General features: G+C 39.4%; 2 protein-coding genes and 1 non-coding gene across 3 annotated transcripts; 2 read left to right on the top strand and 1 right to left on the bottom strand.

Moving 5' to 3' along the window:
- Positions 1–1,114: 1,114 nt before the first annotated feature.
- Positions 1,115–3,710, top strand: CBG16685 (the record flags this gene model as incomplete). Its single annotated transcript, XM_045244098.1, has 9 exons — positions 1,115–1,171; positions 1,361–1,447; positions 1,490–1,628; positions 1,677–1,777; positions 1,937–2,166; positions 2,217–2,356; positions 2,407–2,507; positions 2,554–2,674; positions 3,490–3,710. 9 exons carry the CDS (start codon positions 1,115–1,117, stop codon positions 3,708–3,710), a joined length of 1,197 nt encoding a protein of 398 aa, XP_045096038.1.
- Positions 1,876–1,994, top strand: CBG28581. The gene is made up of 2 exons: positions 1,876–1,914; positions 1,948–1,994. It is a non-coding gene (tRNA).
- Positions 3,711–4,219: 509 nt separating the features above from the next.
- Cbr-gei-8 lies at positions 4,220–12,526 on the bottom strand (the record flags this gene model as incomplete). The annotated part of the gene is made up of 19 exons (XM_045244097.1): positions 4,220–4,395; positions 4,446–4,788; positions 4,837–5,523; positions 5,755–5,823; positions 5,874–6,137; positions 6,245–6,574; positions 6,794–6,934; positions 6,984–7,038; positions 7,082–7,284; positions 7,335–7,852; positions 8,158–8,224; positions 8,270–9,190; positions 9,241–9,592; positions 9,645–9,973; positions 10,781–10,970; positions 11,019–11,091; positions 11,647–12,293; positions 12,341–12,427; positions 12,519–12,526. 19 exons carry the CDS (start codon positions 12,524–12,526, stop codon positions 4,220–4,222), a joined length of 5,460 nt encoding a protein of 1,819 aa, XP_045096037.1.
- Between the last annotated feature and the right edge of the window lie 171 nt (positions 12,527–12,697).

The raw sequence follows: 12,697 nt of genomic DNA, 5'->3' as shown, positions 1-12,697 counted from the left end.
GATTTTCTTTCTTTCTTTTCATTGTCAACCTTTTTGTCTCTTTTTGTTTTCTACAACTACCCATTGTTGTCCAATGTTTCCTTTTTTAACCAATTTGACGGTAACTTTTAACCGAATTTCTCATTTTATCTGTTACCGTAAAACCTGCAATAGAAGGGCTCCCACACTGACAAGTTTTAGCTCAATTATTTCAATTCTTATGCAATATGTCAAAAATGTGACAACTTACAAAATACTTCTGATATTATGATAAATATTTTATCAGTTGACAACTTTTTCATATCTTTGACAGGAACCGAGATAAATTGACTCGAACTTGAAAGTATGGGAGCCCTTCTGTTAAAAGTTTTGGGGTATTCAGCATTTTTTAAATGATTCATCGTGATTCTGTCCAAAGATCTTCCCCTATTCCTTAACAGTGAACCCATTAGAAGAGAATGATAGACTCCATTATCCTCACTTGTTTCATTAATGGATTCAATCTGTTCCGAAGCGATATCCACCAGGTTACGATACCTTGTTTCTTATCTCTCAGAACGTTCCGTTTTTTACATTCTGTCTAGTCTAACAGATGCTGTTCAGGATCACCTGTTTCCGCCTTCTCTCACAATCCCATCGAAAAGAAAAATGACGTTCCCTGTGCTTTCAAGGTTGAAATCATTATTTTTGTTTGATTCCTGTCGTTTGGAATGACTTTATTTCTTTGTGAAAGGGTACATTCTGGCAATGTGATCAACTTCTTTTGTCGAATTATTTCTATCATAAATCTTCCACATGGGTCAACCATTTATCAGAATTCTATGAAACACACTCATCCAAAAACCTTTAAATTGTTGTATTTCTCTAAATGACATGAGCCCTATGATCTCGCTATCTGTAGATATGAACTTTTAAAAAATGTTTCTTAAAGCTTTCACAGATAACGCAAGATTGCCTAAAAAGCGACCGAACGGCGCCTGAAGGTTTACTATTAGCTGTTTGCTAAAAATTGCGTCTTCAAGCAAATCGAAAAATCCATCCAATAAAAAAAGTTATTTCTTTTTTTTCAAAAATTACGGTTTTACATTATTTCCGACTACTTGCTTGTCTTACTTTGTATTACAAATATTTCCTCATGGGCACGCAAATTCAGCCAATTCTTAAACCTTCAGCCGCCGTTCCTCCGCATTTTGTTTACCCCGCTTTACCTGTGATTAATAATTTCTTCAGTAAAATGAATCTTCAGAACATTTCCCACCTATTTTCCTTCTTTGATCGTTCGCTCTTAATCTACATTTCTATTGTATTTCGTGTCAACAAATCCATTTCTCTCGTGTGTTCTTTCTCATTGTGTTCTGATTCCATTGTGTTCTGATTTCAGATGGCAGTCGTAGCGTCGACATCAGATGATTTCTATGCAAATTATGCGTTCGAAACGTCTGACCCGAAAAATGAAAACTCCATCAGGGTTGGTGAATGAAAAATTATTTAAAAATGTAAACTTTTTTAGGTACCCCGCAATACAACAGAAAATCGAAGGCTGAAATATGGTCACACAGAAGATGATAACTCAGATATTGCATATTTAAATTTTCCAGTAATTGTTCCTTCTCTCATATTTACCGTCATTTCTATGGGATGTTTCATAGGCAAGTCTTAATGATTTAGTACAGAAAGTTGATTTTTTTTCTATTCAGGTGGGATAATAACATCACTAACAACAGATTATATTCCTGATGAACGGGAATTAATACGAGGGTACGTCATTGAATACGGTAGCAGCCGTTTCCGATGTAATGTAAGTTTTCTTTCTTCTCTTTCCCGTAGTGCTACTCTCCTCTGTTCTACTTATCGGTCCGTCAATAGTGTATATTATTGACTACTCTGTCTTTCGCAGCACGGATGGCCGAGTGGTCTAAGGCACCAGACTCAAGCGTTAGCTTGCCTCAAGTTCGAGGTTAACTGGGTGTTCTGGTACTCGTATGGGTGCGTAGGTTCGAATCTCACTTCGTGCAGGAATTTTTGGTTCTTAACATTATTATATTTTTCAGTCTACTATTCCATTCCCAGTTGTGGACTACCATCAATTTTGAATTTATTCGAGTTGAATGTAATTGGAAACGTATTGTTTCGATATGCGGTATGTATTCCAGTTGTTATCAGAGTATTCAATGCTCTAACTGTCAGGTTTGAAGAATAATTCGAAACTCAGATTATATTGTTATTTTGTTTTAAAGAAACCTTCTTCGTCATGAATATTCCACAAAGTTCTCTTCTCTACACAAAGTAATGGCTGATTCGATGCCGATTTTCACATTTGTCGAGGCTCTTATGATGTCTCTTTTCAGTATTGTTACTGTTCATGAAGATTTTCCTGGTATGTTATTGTGCTTCGACTTCTGGTATACGGTATTATTTTTGTTTCAGAAGCTAATAGATTTTTCAAAATAGTGTTTGCAATGTCCTCTGTGGTCAACATGCTTACAACTACAACTGTGATGTTTGCTTTCTCTTCAAATGCTGAGAGCGTAAGTTTCAACTTTCTTGTAATTTTTTCAAAAAATAATTTTTTAGAAATGGGACACAATTTCAATGATCATGAAGTTGATTTCTGTAGTAATTTATGTCTATTTTATGCCTCAATACATTCAATATCATCAATCTTCAATCACATTCCCCATTTGCCATTCATACAGTAAGTTTTCAAACCTAAAAGCAATTTTTAAATTCAGAAACCTTAACTATTTCGAAATTTTTTAAATTTCGAAAATTGAATTTGACGAATTTCAAATTTCTTCAATTGTTTTCTAAAATTTTTTCGAAAATATTGAGTTAAAACACATTTGAACCAAAAAATTTGGTCATTCATTGGATGGCACAGAACAAAAAATATTTTTGAACAATACTTCTGAAAAGTTTTGAGTGTATCCTTCGAATTTAAAATTACAAAAATATAATTAAATTTTTCGTCATAGATCCCTTCATAAGGGAGAGAATATCGCCGGATACTGGAAACTCATAGGTACGGCGAGGTTGCCGAAGGGTTATAAACGGCGGCTGAAATTCTATGAGTTGGCTATAACTTGAGTATTTAAGCGAATAGGAGAGAAATTTTTTTAAAAATTTTATTAAAAAGTCTGGAAACAAATCATTAGTAGTCAAAGCAGAATGAAAAATATATTTTTTGGAAATTCAAAAATTTCGAAAATCATAAAAACCGATGCAGTAGGCAAGGAACTGGATAACTGTTTCCCGGTGTATCTGTTTTCTGAATGTCTGAAAATATTTTTGGATGTGTCAATAGTTACTTTCAGTCCAGGTTTCATAAATTTTTATCCAAAAAAATCCGTTTTAGACTTTCAAAACACCATGTTACACGTTACACCGGAAAAATTCTCATTTTTTCTAGCGTTTTTAATTTCACTCATACAATTTCTGAAGTCGTATTTTTAAACTCAAAAAAATATTTTTCGTTTAATGTCGACTTAAAAAATAGCCAAATTCTTTCAGTGCCCCAACTGTTCGCTCTAATGGAATACGTCATCATCGCTGCTTATGCAGCTTTCCATCTCTCTTTTCTCATTGATATTCGAAATATTTCATTCATTTGCTTCCCGAGATCTGCCAGTGGAGAATGCGAACCAGTCGATCCAACCAACTTCAAAAAGGGTGCCAAATATGAGCACTGCAGAGCTTTCGAGTATAATCAGCGGAGAATCATGAGCTTGTAAAATTAATTTTGTAATTTTTTTTCTAATTGTTCGGCTAATTGACATAAAAAAAGAAACCTTAAAAGAAAAATGGTTTATATACAATATGAAGAAAAGAAACACCGATTTTTAATAGTAGACCAAAAATGTTACAGAGAAAAAGAGAATTAATGTGCAATAAGATACTTGACATGAAACTCCATAGCACATGAAAAATTGACACTAATTAAGACTTGTTAAGAGAGGGAAGGAGGAAGGAACACACTCGTAGTCATGTTTAGAAAACCCGTCAACCCTTAGAAATGAAATCAATCGGGTCAGTGCTTTGAAGAGTAGTAGATGAAGTCATTACCAATGATAATACCGCGTACAAAATAAAGAACCAGGGAATTGCGAAAGGAGCTACTCAATGGAAAAAACAAAAGGACATAATCATGAGTTTGATCGGGATAAGGAAATAGAAATGGTAAAAATGGGGTTAACGGCAAAATTAAATCACAATGTTGGTTGATTAATTAAGAGGTTTTCTTCTATTCATCATCTGATAAATCTTCATAGACTAGATTTCTGAGAGGTTTCGTGTAAGAAGTTATCTTCGGAAGTGTATTCTGGGGTTGATCAGCAAGTGGGAACTTGATTTGTTTGTGTTCGAAATCTACCTCTCCGGTTGCACGGAAATCAATTATTGAACGATATTTCGTTCTGTCTGAAAACAAAAAAATCCGATTCCTGAATAAAAGTGTTTATACAACTAACCTCCAGGAGCAGGTGGTTGTCTGTTTGCAGCCAAATGATTCATTCGACTCTCATCGTCGCCAGAGAACCCATTGGATAATCTCGAATTTACAGACGACGGTTTTGCAGGAATCGCAGGTGCAGCTTGTGGAACGGGTGGAACAGTTTGAATAGCTACCGATGGAGAAGGAATCGCGTGAGGAGTGGCTGTCACTGGAATTCCGGTTGAAAGTGGCACAGAGGTTTGTGGGAGCTGAGGAGCGGATGCAGAAGACGTCACTGTTGATGTAGAGGTGGAAGGTAGAGGGTTTGCAAACATGTTGGCAGTTGTTGGGATTGGACGAATCACTTCTTGGGGAAACGTCTGAGACGAAGAAGATAGTTATGTGAAAAAATATTGAAATTAACTTACGAGAAGTTGAAACTTTTTGTCATATGCTTCCTGTTTGTTTGATTGATTTGGTTGCTGCCCTGGCTGAGCTGGCTTCGACAGTTGAGAAAATTGCAGATTCTGTTCAGCCATCATCTTTTGAATGTTCGGTTGCCGTAGATATTGCTGGATGCAGTTTGGATTGAGGTTCAGCTGCTGTATCCTGGCTTGCATAGAAGCATCTTGGTTCAATTTGCAAAATTCTTCATAACGCCTCTCGTCAAGTCTGGCTGCTTCCTTGTAGATTTCCATGTAGTTGACTTCTGTTCCATTTGCCGCCGCAGCATTCTCACCTTTGCTGACTAAACCAGTTACTGTCTTTTCGATTGCTGGCTCGCTGGCTTCGTTGGCAAGTATCAATGCCAGACATTCTTTAGCTTCTTCAACCGTATTCACTTCAGGAACTTTAGTGAGACGAAGAGAATAATCAACACCCAAATGCTTCGCCATAAGGTACCCTTTAGCAGATGTTGGTCTGCAGAGTGGTTCAAGCCGCTGTATCTTCTTTGGAGCTGGTTTTGCCGACTGCCCTTCCCAGACAACTTCGATATCGTCCGAATTGTTCGTATTAGCAGGAGAAACAGCGTTCGAGTTGTTCGCTTGAAGTTTAGCTTGTAAAAAGTGTTGTTGAGCCGATTTAGCAAGTTCCTTCACTATGTCTCCAGCATTCTGAAACGTACAACTCAATTTGATGAAATCAGACTAATTCGAATTTCAATCTAGAATAAAATTGATATTCCATAAAATTGGATTGTTAGAAGGCGAGAAGGGAAGAACAAACAAGCGTTGTGACTCATTTGCTTAGTCATATCAGACGAAAAAAAACCCTCAGTTTCTTGTGACAAGACAAAACGAATTCAAAACTAGTCATCTAAAACGTTTCAAGAAATAGAGAAATACCTTATTAACCGCTTCCGAACCCAACGGATGTCCCGATGTTCCAGCAGTTATACTACGACCAGCACTAGTCTGAAAATTGAATATTGAGAACTTCTCAGCTTTGATTTATTCAAACATACTGTTTGGGGAGCAATTCTTGAGACAGAAAGTGCTGGGCTGACTCCCCTTGCCCCTTGGATTCGTGAAGTAGAAGGACCAGCCAATGCATGTCTATGGGGTGCAGCTGCCTGCATACTTGTGATACTCTCGATTCCAGACTTCCGCTTCGATTTTGTTTCTTGTTGAGCTGTTTGCTTTTGCTGCATTTGATGTAGATTCATTGCCAATTGTTGTTGCAGTATTTTCTGTTGTTGCTCTTGAAGTTGTCGATCCCGCTCAGATGCCTAAAATTCAAACTATTAGCTTCCAGAAAATTGTGATAATTGAGCATGCTCAAATATCAAGAACGACACTCAGACACTTGGGAGCAAATGGGATGATTGGAATTAACTTTGGGTATTGTTGGGAAATTCACACAAACCGATTTATTCTGATATGCTGCCAGATCTTGAGGTAAAAGTCCAGCAGGATATGGGAGAGGTAGTGATTGTGTCGTATGAACAGATGAGATCGGGATAACTGGAGAAGGCTGAGCACTCGACGCGTGAGATGCACCATTTCGTTTTTGGGCTGTTGAATTCGTTTCCAGCTTTCTTTTTTGTGACGAAACTTGAACATTAAGCTGGTGCTGTTGGTGTTGCAGAGCATGCTGTTGCTGTAGGAGCTGTTGATGTTGTTGTTGCTGAATTATGGCAGCAGATTGCGACTGCTGTGCTGGATACTGCAAAACGGAACAAGAAGGTCAAAAGTTGAAGAAGACTGTGCAGAAGTAGAGGATAGAAATTTAAAGGGATGGATTGGTCTTGAGTGTTTTACAAGTAGGCATGCTAGACAAAATTAAAGGTTTCGAAAAACGACGAACACAGATTTCAAACGTGCGAGAACACATAATCATTTGACTAAAAGTGACTAAAAGCAAATAACTAGGTATATAACCAACCTCTCTGTTTATTCCAATCGGGTTTGCACGGTGAGCAGTCAAATTGGTCTGATGCGCTTTTTGCTGTTGTGCCGCATTCTGCTGCATCTTCTTAGTTTCGAGGAACCTGGTTCCCAAGAGAGCAACGGTCTCCCGATCGTTCTGAAACTTGAGTAATCAGAATGGGTTTGTATTATTGAAAGAAACTTACTTGATCCAGCGAAAAGATATTTAGATCTTGGTACTTTGACATAAGTTCTTCGACACTGAAAAACAAGTTTTTGGAAAAGACTGGCACTGGAAACTTACAATCGCAGAGGCTCGTTCATATTTTTTTGAATTTCTGCTCTTCTCGCATTGCTCTGTTCGAGTCTTGTCTGTAGAATTTTGAAGACCTCATTATTTTGAAGTTGAGTATTCTGAGTATTCTGAGAGAACAATGTACGCAATTGATCGGAATCCGCAGAAATTTTCTTGTCCTCCGCCATTGCCTCTTTGATAAATCTCAATCTCTGAAATAGATTTATAGATATTTCCAACACCGACTTCATCGTTTATTTACCATAACAAGTTGTTCTCTCAAACTTTTCAGCTCTGCTTCCTGTACATTGGGTCTCATCGGTTTGACACTGCTTGTAGTCGAAGCTCTTGGTCTGTGCACAGGTGGGGTGACACTAGAAGATGGTTCAACTGAGGGTGCAAGTGACTGATGGTATGCTATGTTGATTCCGATTGGCATTTGAACACTCGATCGATTCAGATTGAACTGGGCTTGAACTGCTTTCAGTTGCGCTTCACGGTTCTTTTGCAATTGTGCTTGCTTTGCCTTCTCAGCAGCTTGGGCTTGGGCTTGAGCTTGGGCCTGGGCGGCTTGTTGTGCTTGAGCTTGAGCTTGAACCTGGGCCTGAGCGGCTTGTTGAGCTTGAACATGAGCTTGGGTTTGGGCTTGATGAATCTGCTGATAAAGATGCTGCAATAGTTGCTGCTGATGTGCATTCTGTTGTTGTTGCTGGAGTTGTAGTGCTGCCTGCTGATGCGCAAACAATGGATGTTGAGGATTCAAGAAATTCTTGACCATTTCTGAAAAAAAAATAGTTCTATTACTTTGAGAATAGTCTCCTTCTTCTTCTTATTCTTCTTATTTTTTATCCTTTCTTCTTTTTTGAATTACAAGCGGGTCGATCGTTCGAAAAGAACAAACGGATAGGAAAGAAGAAAAAGAAGAAGAAGAGAAAAATCGAAACAGAACGCAGGCATTGTGTGTCCATGTGTTGTAAGAAAAAAATGGCATAAAAATTGTCATGCCATCGGAATGTGAGAAAAGTTTTTTTTTTCTTTAAAGCTGATGGGAATTATTAGGATGATACCTTTCAAAAAGAACGTACCTGGGTTTGCGCCAATCGGTAACTGCGCTTGAGCCGCCAACTTAAGAAGTGCTTCGTTCAGCTCTTTCTGAAACTTTTTTATTCTTAAATGGTTCTAAAACGTGATCTAAACCTGTTGTTGAGCCTGGAACGGTGTACCAGAAGTGATACTTCCTTGTGGTTGAACTTGAGATTGAGCTTGTGCTTGTTGGAACGCGGCTTGAAGTTGCATCTGTTGGATTATTTGAGCCTGTTGAGCTTGTTGGGCTTTTTGGGCTTGTTGGGCTTGTTGGGCCTGTTGCGCCTGTTGAGCCTGTTGCGCTTGCTGGGCTAGTTGCGCTTGTTGGGTCTGTTGTTGCTGTATGATCATGGCCAATAACTGTTGCCCGTTAGGATGCTGATTGAGCATATTCAGCATATTAATATCCAAATTGCTCTGCATGTTCACTTGATTAGATGGAGTTGAGGATGCGGTAGGCCGTAGTGGAGTCGGTGTTAGAATTTGTGGGGTAGTGTTCTCTCTCGGCGGAATGAGAGGAATCGGTTGCGCAATAGGCACAGGTGATGGGACAGCTTGAGATGCAGCTGTGGGCGCTACCATTCCCGAGATGGCAACGGTGGGCGCGTGTTGTGCCACAGGCACGACGAGCGAAGGAACTGATTCTTTCGTTTCTGTCGGTGGTACTAGCTGAGAGGCAACAGAGGGAGAGGGGGACGTGGAGTCGACGTGTCTGTGCGCTGTTGCAGAGGCTGTTGTGACGGTCACTGGGGGCGCGGCACTTTGTGGCTGCTGCTGTTGTTGGATGAAACCACGCCCACCCAGCTCATGTACTCCGTCGCCACCGCCTCCGAGGCTGCTGGAGCCAATGAGATGCGACGAAGAAGAGGTGGGAGTGGGACGTTTTGCTGGAGGCTCGTCGACATCGATTTCCTGGGTATCGTCTCCGTCTTCGTCATCTTCGTCTTCATCTTCTTCCTCCTCCTCTTCATCTTCTTCAGAATCGTCTTTTTGAGAGGACGGCATTGGCTCGACGGGATGAGAAATTGATGGTTTCTGAGAGTAAATTTATGAAAAATGGGTATTAGGATTTAAAAGAAACTAACCTGAATTCGTGGTAATGAAAATTCAGGTTTATGGGATAGAATCTTCGGAGACAGTAATGTTTTGACAGGCGAGTCAATATCTCTTGTCACTTCTTCTTCTTCCTCTTCATCGACTATATCCAGATCGTCTTGTCCTTCTGGTGAGTCAACTTCCATGTTTTCCCCGGGCGAGGCATCTCGCATCTCGCTTGGAGCTTTAGATCCCTTTTCGTTACTACCGTTACTACCCTCTTCATCATCCAACTCAATTTCATCTCCGAGATCTTCCACTAACTTAGGAACAGCCTGAGCTCGTGTGATAGCTCCAGCGGTTCTCCGATTCGTGGAGCGCGGGACACGAGGTTGTCGAGGACTGAAAAATATCTCTCACTGTGTAATAAATTATCGTTTTCTACGATACTAACGCTCTTTTCGCACTCCTTGCTAGACCACTTCGCCGATTGCCCGTCGTAGGAGTTGGTTTGGCAGATGACGAGTCGCCCACTTCATCTGTTATAGGGTCTTCATCATCAAGTTCTTCCAATAATGGTTGTTGCTTCACTCCATTCAACTCATCGTATTGCATTTTGCATTCGTTTGGGCGACGATTCATTCCCAATGAGATAGTATCCCAATCAAGAGTTGCCGATGCATTGATCAGTGTTACCAACTTTGTTTTTTCTTCATCAGTCCATCCAACTTGTCCTTCATAATTCAACAGTTCGTTCATGATATATTCTTCTTTGTTGTTAATCTGAAATTTTTCATGTTTCTTCCCATATTTATGGAGACAAGAACACCCCGTTCCCATCTTTTAAAGCATCATAATCTTCGGTTGGGTCTCATGCGAATATCGATGAGCTTTTTTATCATTGAGAATTCCGTCACAATAGTTCCTCGTTTTCTCAAGAAAATGAATACTTCAAGAGAAACTATATTTTATTTCCCATCTGTCATGTTTCCTTCAAAAGAAGCCGAAGGTGCCATGGCGCTTTAAATGGAAGAAGATGAATAGCAAAAGCCTTCATTTTCTAAACGAACCCTGACGTATGGGAAGCCGAACCCGGAATATAAATGAGCCGAATGCAAATCTCATATATCATTCACCTCTTTTTTTCCAAAAATTATAAATCATGAATACTTGAAAAAAAAATATTTTAATTAATTCGAATTTTTAATTAGCTGGTTAGAATTTACGATTAGCTGATTTTTCAATTTCAATACACTAATGAATAAATAATTATAAACTTAACATTTTATTTCGCAACGAAGAAAGATAAACGTTTCTTTTTATTTACTAGGTCACACTATAAAAGTTACTGTAGTTTTATGACCGCTCCTCGTTCCCAGCGAATAGGAACAAAAGCGAGTGAGAGGCGGTGGTTTTTTTCGTATCAAAAAGGCCACAGCACCCTCTCAAAATAATTGCGTTGTGCTACGTACGCGTCCGATTATGAGCTCGCTTTACGACCTACTTGGCCTTTTTCTACATGATTTCTAATCGGGAAAGGGGGATATATAAAAATGAGCACCACCAAAACGGCTGCTCCATCTCACTCACATCAGCAATCCAGCGAGTGAGCGCGTTTTTGCAGGGGGTACAGAATTTGACAGCGACTCGAATCGATCCGAGTTTGTCCATTAGAAAGGCTCGTGTCCGTACTGGAAAATCAGCAAGGTCGAGAGGAATGTTGCGATTGACACGATTCGCTCGCTTCTTTTGGTTCGAACATCGGTTACCAAAGCAACGGCTGAAATGGTTTTGGGTATATAGGGGTTATGGATTTTCGATAACATACTTATCCTTGTAAAGTTTAGCAGCTTCTTCTCGACAACGGGTACACACGATACGTTCTTCTTCAGGAGAGATTGCTGAAACAGAAAAGTAATTTGAACTTTCTATCTGATCCCTATTCATCATATTTTATTGCTTTAGATTTTGATATAATACTTTCGTTCATATTAGTGTAAATACACTATTTTGTCCACTGTCACTCAAGACTTGAGCTTCAAGTACAAGCGAGGCACGGCACGTTCTTAAACTATAATTTTCCATGTCCGGAGAGAGTGATCGAATCCTAAATTATATGTTTTGAAAATACACGGAACTCGTCAGTAACAAATCTACTATTTGTAGAGAGTAGTGATAAAATGGGAGGGGGGGGGGTTCAAATTCAAAAGGATCAAATACGGGGAAACCTGTAATAGAAGAACCCCTTAACGTCTGAATTCGAGTCAACTTTTCTCGGATTCTATCAGAGATATAAAAAAATATGGCAACTGATCAATTGTTTATCATAATATTAGAGGTGTTTTGTCAGTTTGCATGTTTTTGATCTTGCATAGGAGTTGAGATAATTGAGCTTAAAATGGACAGTGCGGGTGCCCTTTTATTACAGGTTTTACGGTAAAGTAGACTCAACATACCGAATATTTCATACGCTTCCTTTGGCATAAGCGTCCCATCCAGATCTTTACCATTGACTGTCTGACAACAGAAGTAGCACATTAAAGAGTTTTTTGGATACGCTCTATAATTCAATGGAGGCATCATTCGACAGTAGGCTAGTTCTTCAGCAGATGGAAACGGTGCCACTTTGTACCTTGTAGGTCGTTTCTTTACTTTGAAATCCTTCTTGAAATTCTCTGTCTTTTTATTCATATAGTAGTATGTCACAAGATCTGAGGCGGTTTTGTCGACGAAAAACTCCTGGAGACCATGAAAGATTTTCACATGCTCTGATTGCCTCCCCTTGAACAGTGCTCGTTCTTCTGGAGTCCACTCATGAAGGCGTCTTGTAATCGAATCCCGATGAACCTCCTTCATATTTGTTATGATAGAACCGGGCCGTTCAACAAACACATCTAATTTTCGTTCTTGCTCAGTTAAAAGACGAGGTAATGTAGCCACACCCAGTCGTATTTTCTCATCTGCATGATGTTTGATTCTCATGTGTTTCTCGTCGTCTCCACGTATCCGCTCCGCACGATCCCATCTTTCTCGATCCTCTCTTTCTTTTTTGAGTTCCGGAAATTCTTGTTCAGCCTGAACTCTGTGGAATTCGACATATTCCCTGTAATGGATTAGGTTGGAATACTGTAATCATGAATGTTCACTTACATTCGCTCTGGTGTTTCTTCCCATTCCTTGATCTCATTTTGAAATGTTGCGAAGTTTTCATCATATTCTCGAGCAAGTTGTTTGAAGCTGAAAGAAAAATAAATCATTCATTAATCTTTCTTCTGAATATGACTAATCCCCCATAGTCTTAAAAACCATTTAAAATCACTAAACCCACCTTTCCATGCTTTTTGGTGTCGTCACTTTTCCTTGCCAAAAAAAAGAGCCTCCGGACTAATTCCAGGCGAATGCCCTTCTCGCTATCGTTCTTATTTCCTCGAGACTCGTTTCAGGCAAGTCAGCGGGGCCTGAAAGTGGAGAGTGAAAATAGCTGGAAGAAATAATCTAGAAGAGGGA

This window comes from Caenorhabditis briggsae (assembly GCF_000004555.2).
Source record: "Caenorhabditis briggsae complete genome, chrIII, whole genome shotgun sequence".
In the NCBI taxonomy this organism is placed as follows: domain Eukaryota; kingdom Metazoa; phylum Nematoda; class Chromadorea; order Rhabditida; family Rhabditidae; genus Caenorhabditis; species Caenorhabditis briggsae.
Note: the sequence above shows the minus strand (reverse complement) of the source record. Positions and strands in the feature narration are given on the sequence as shown.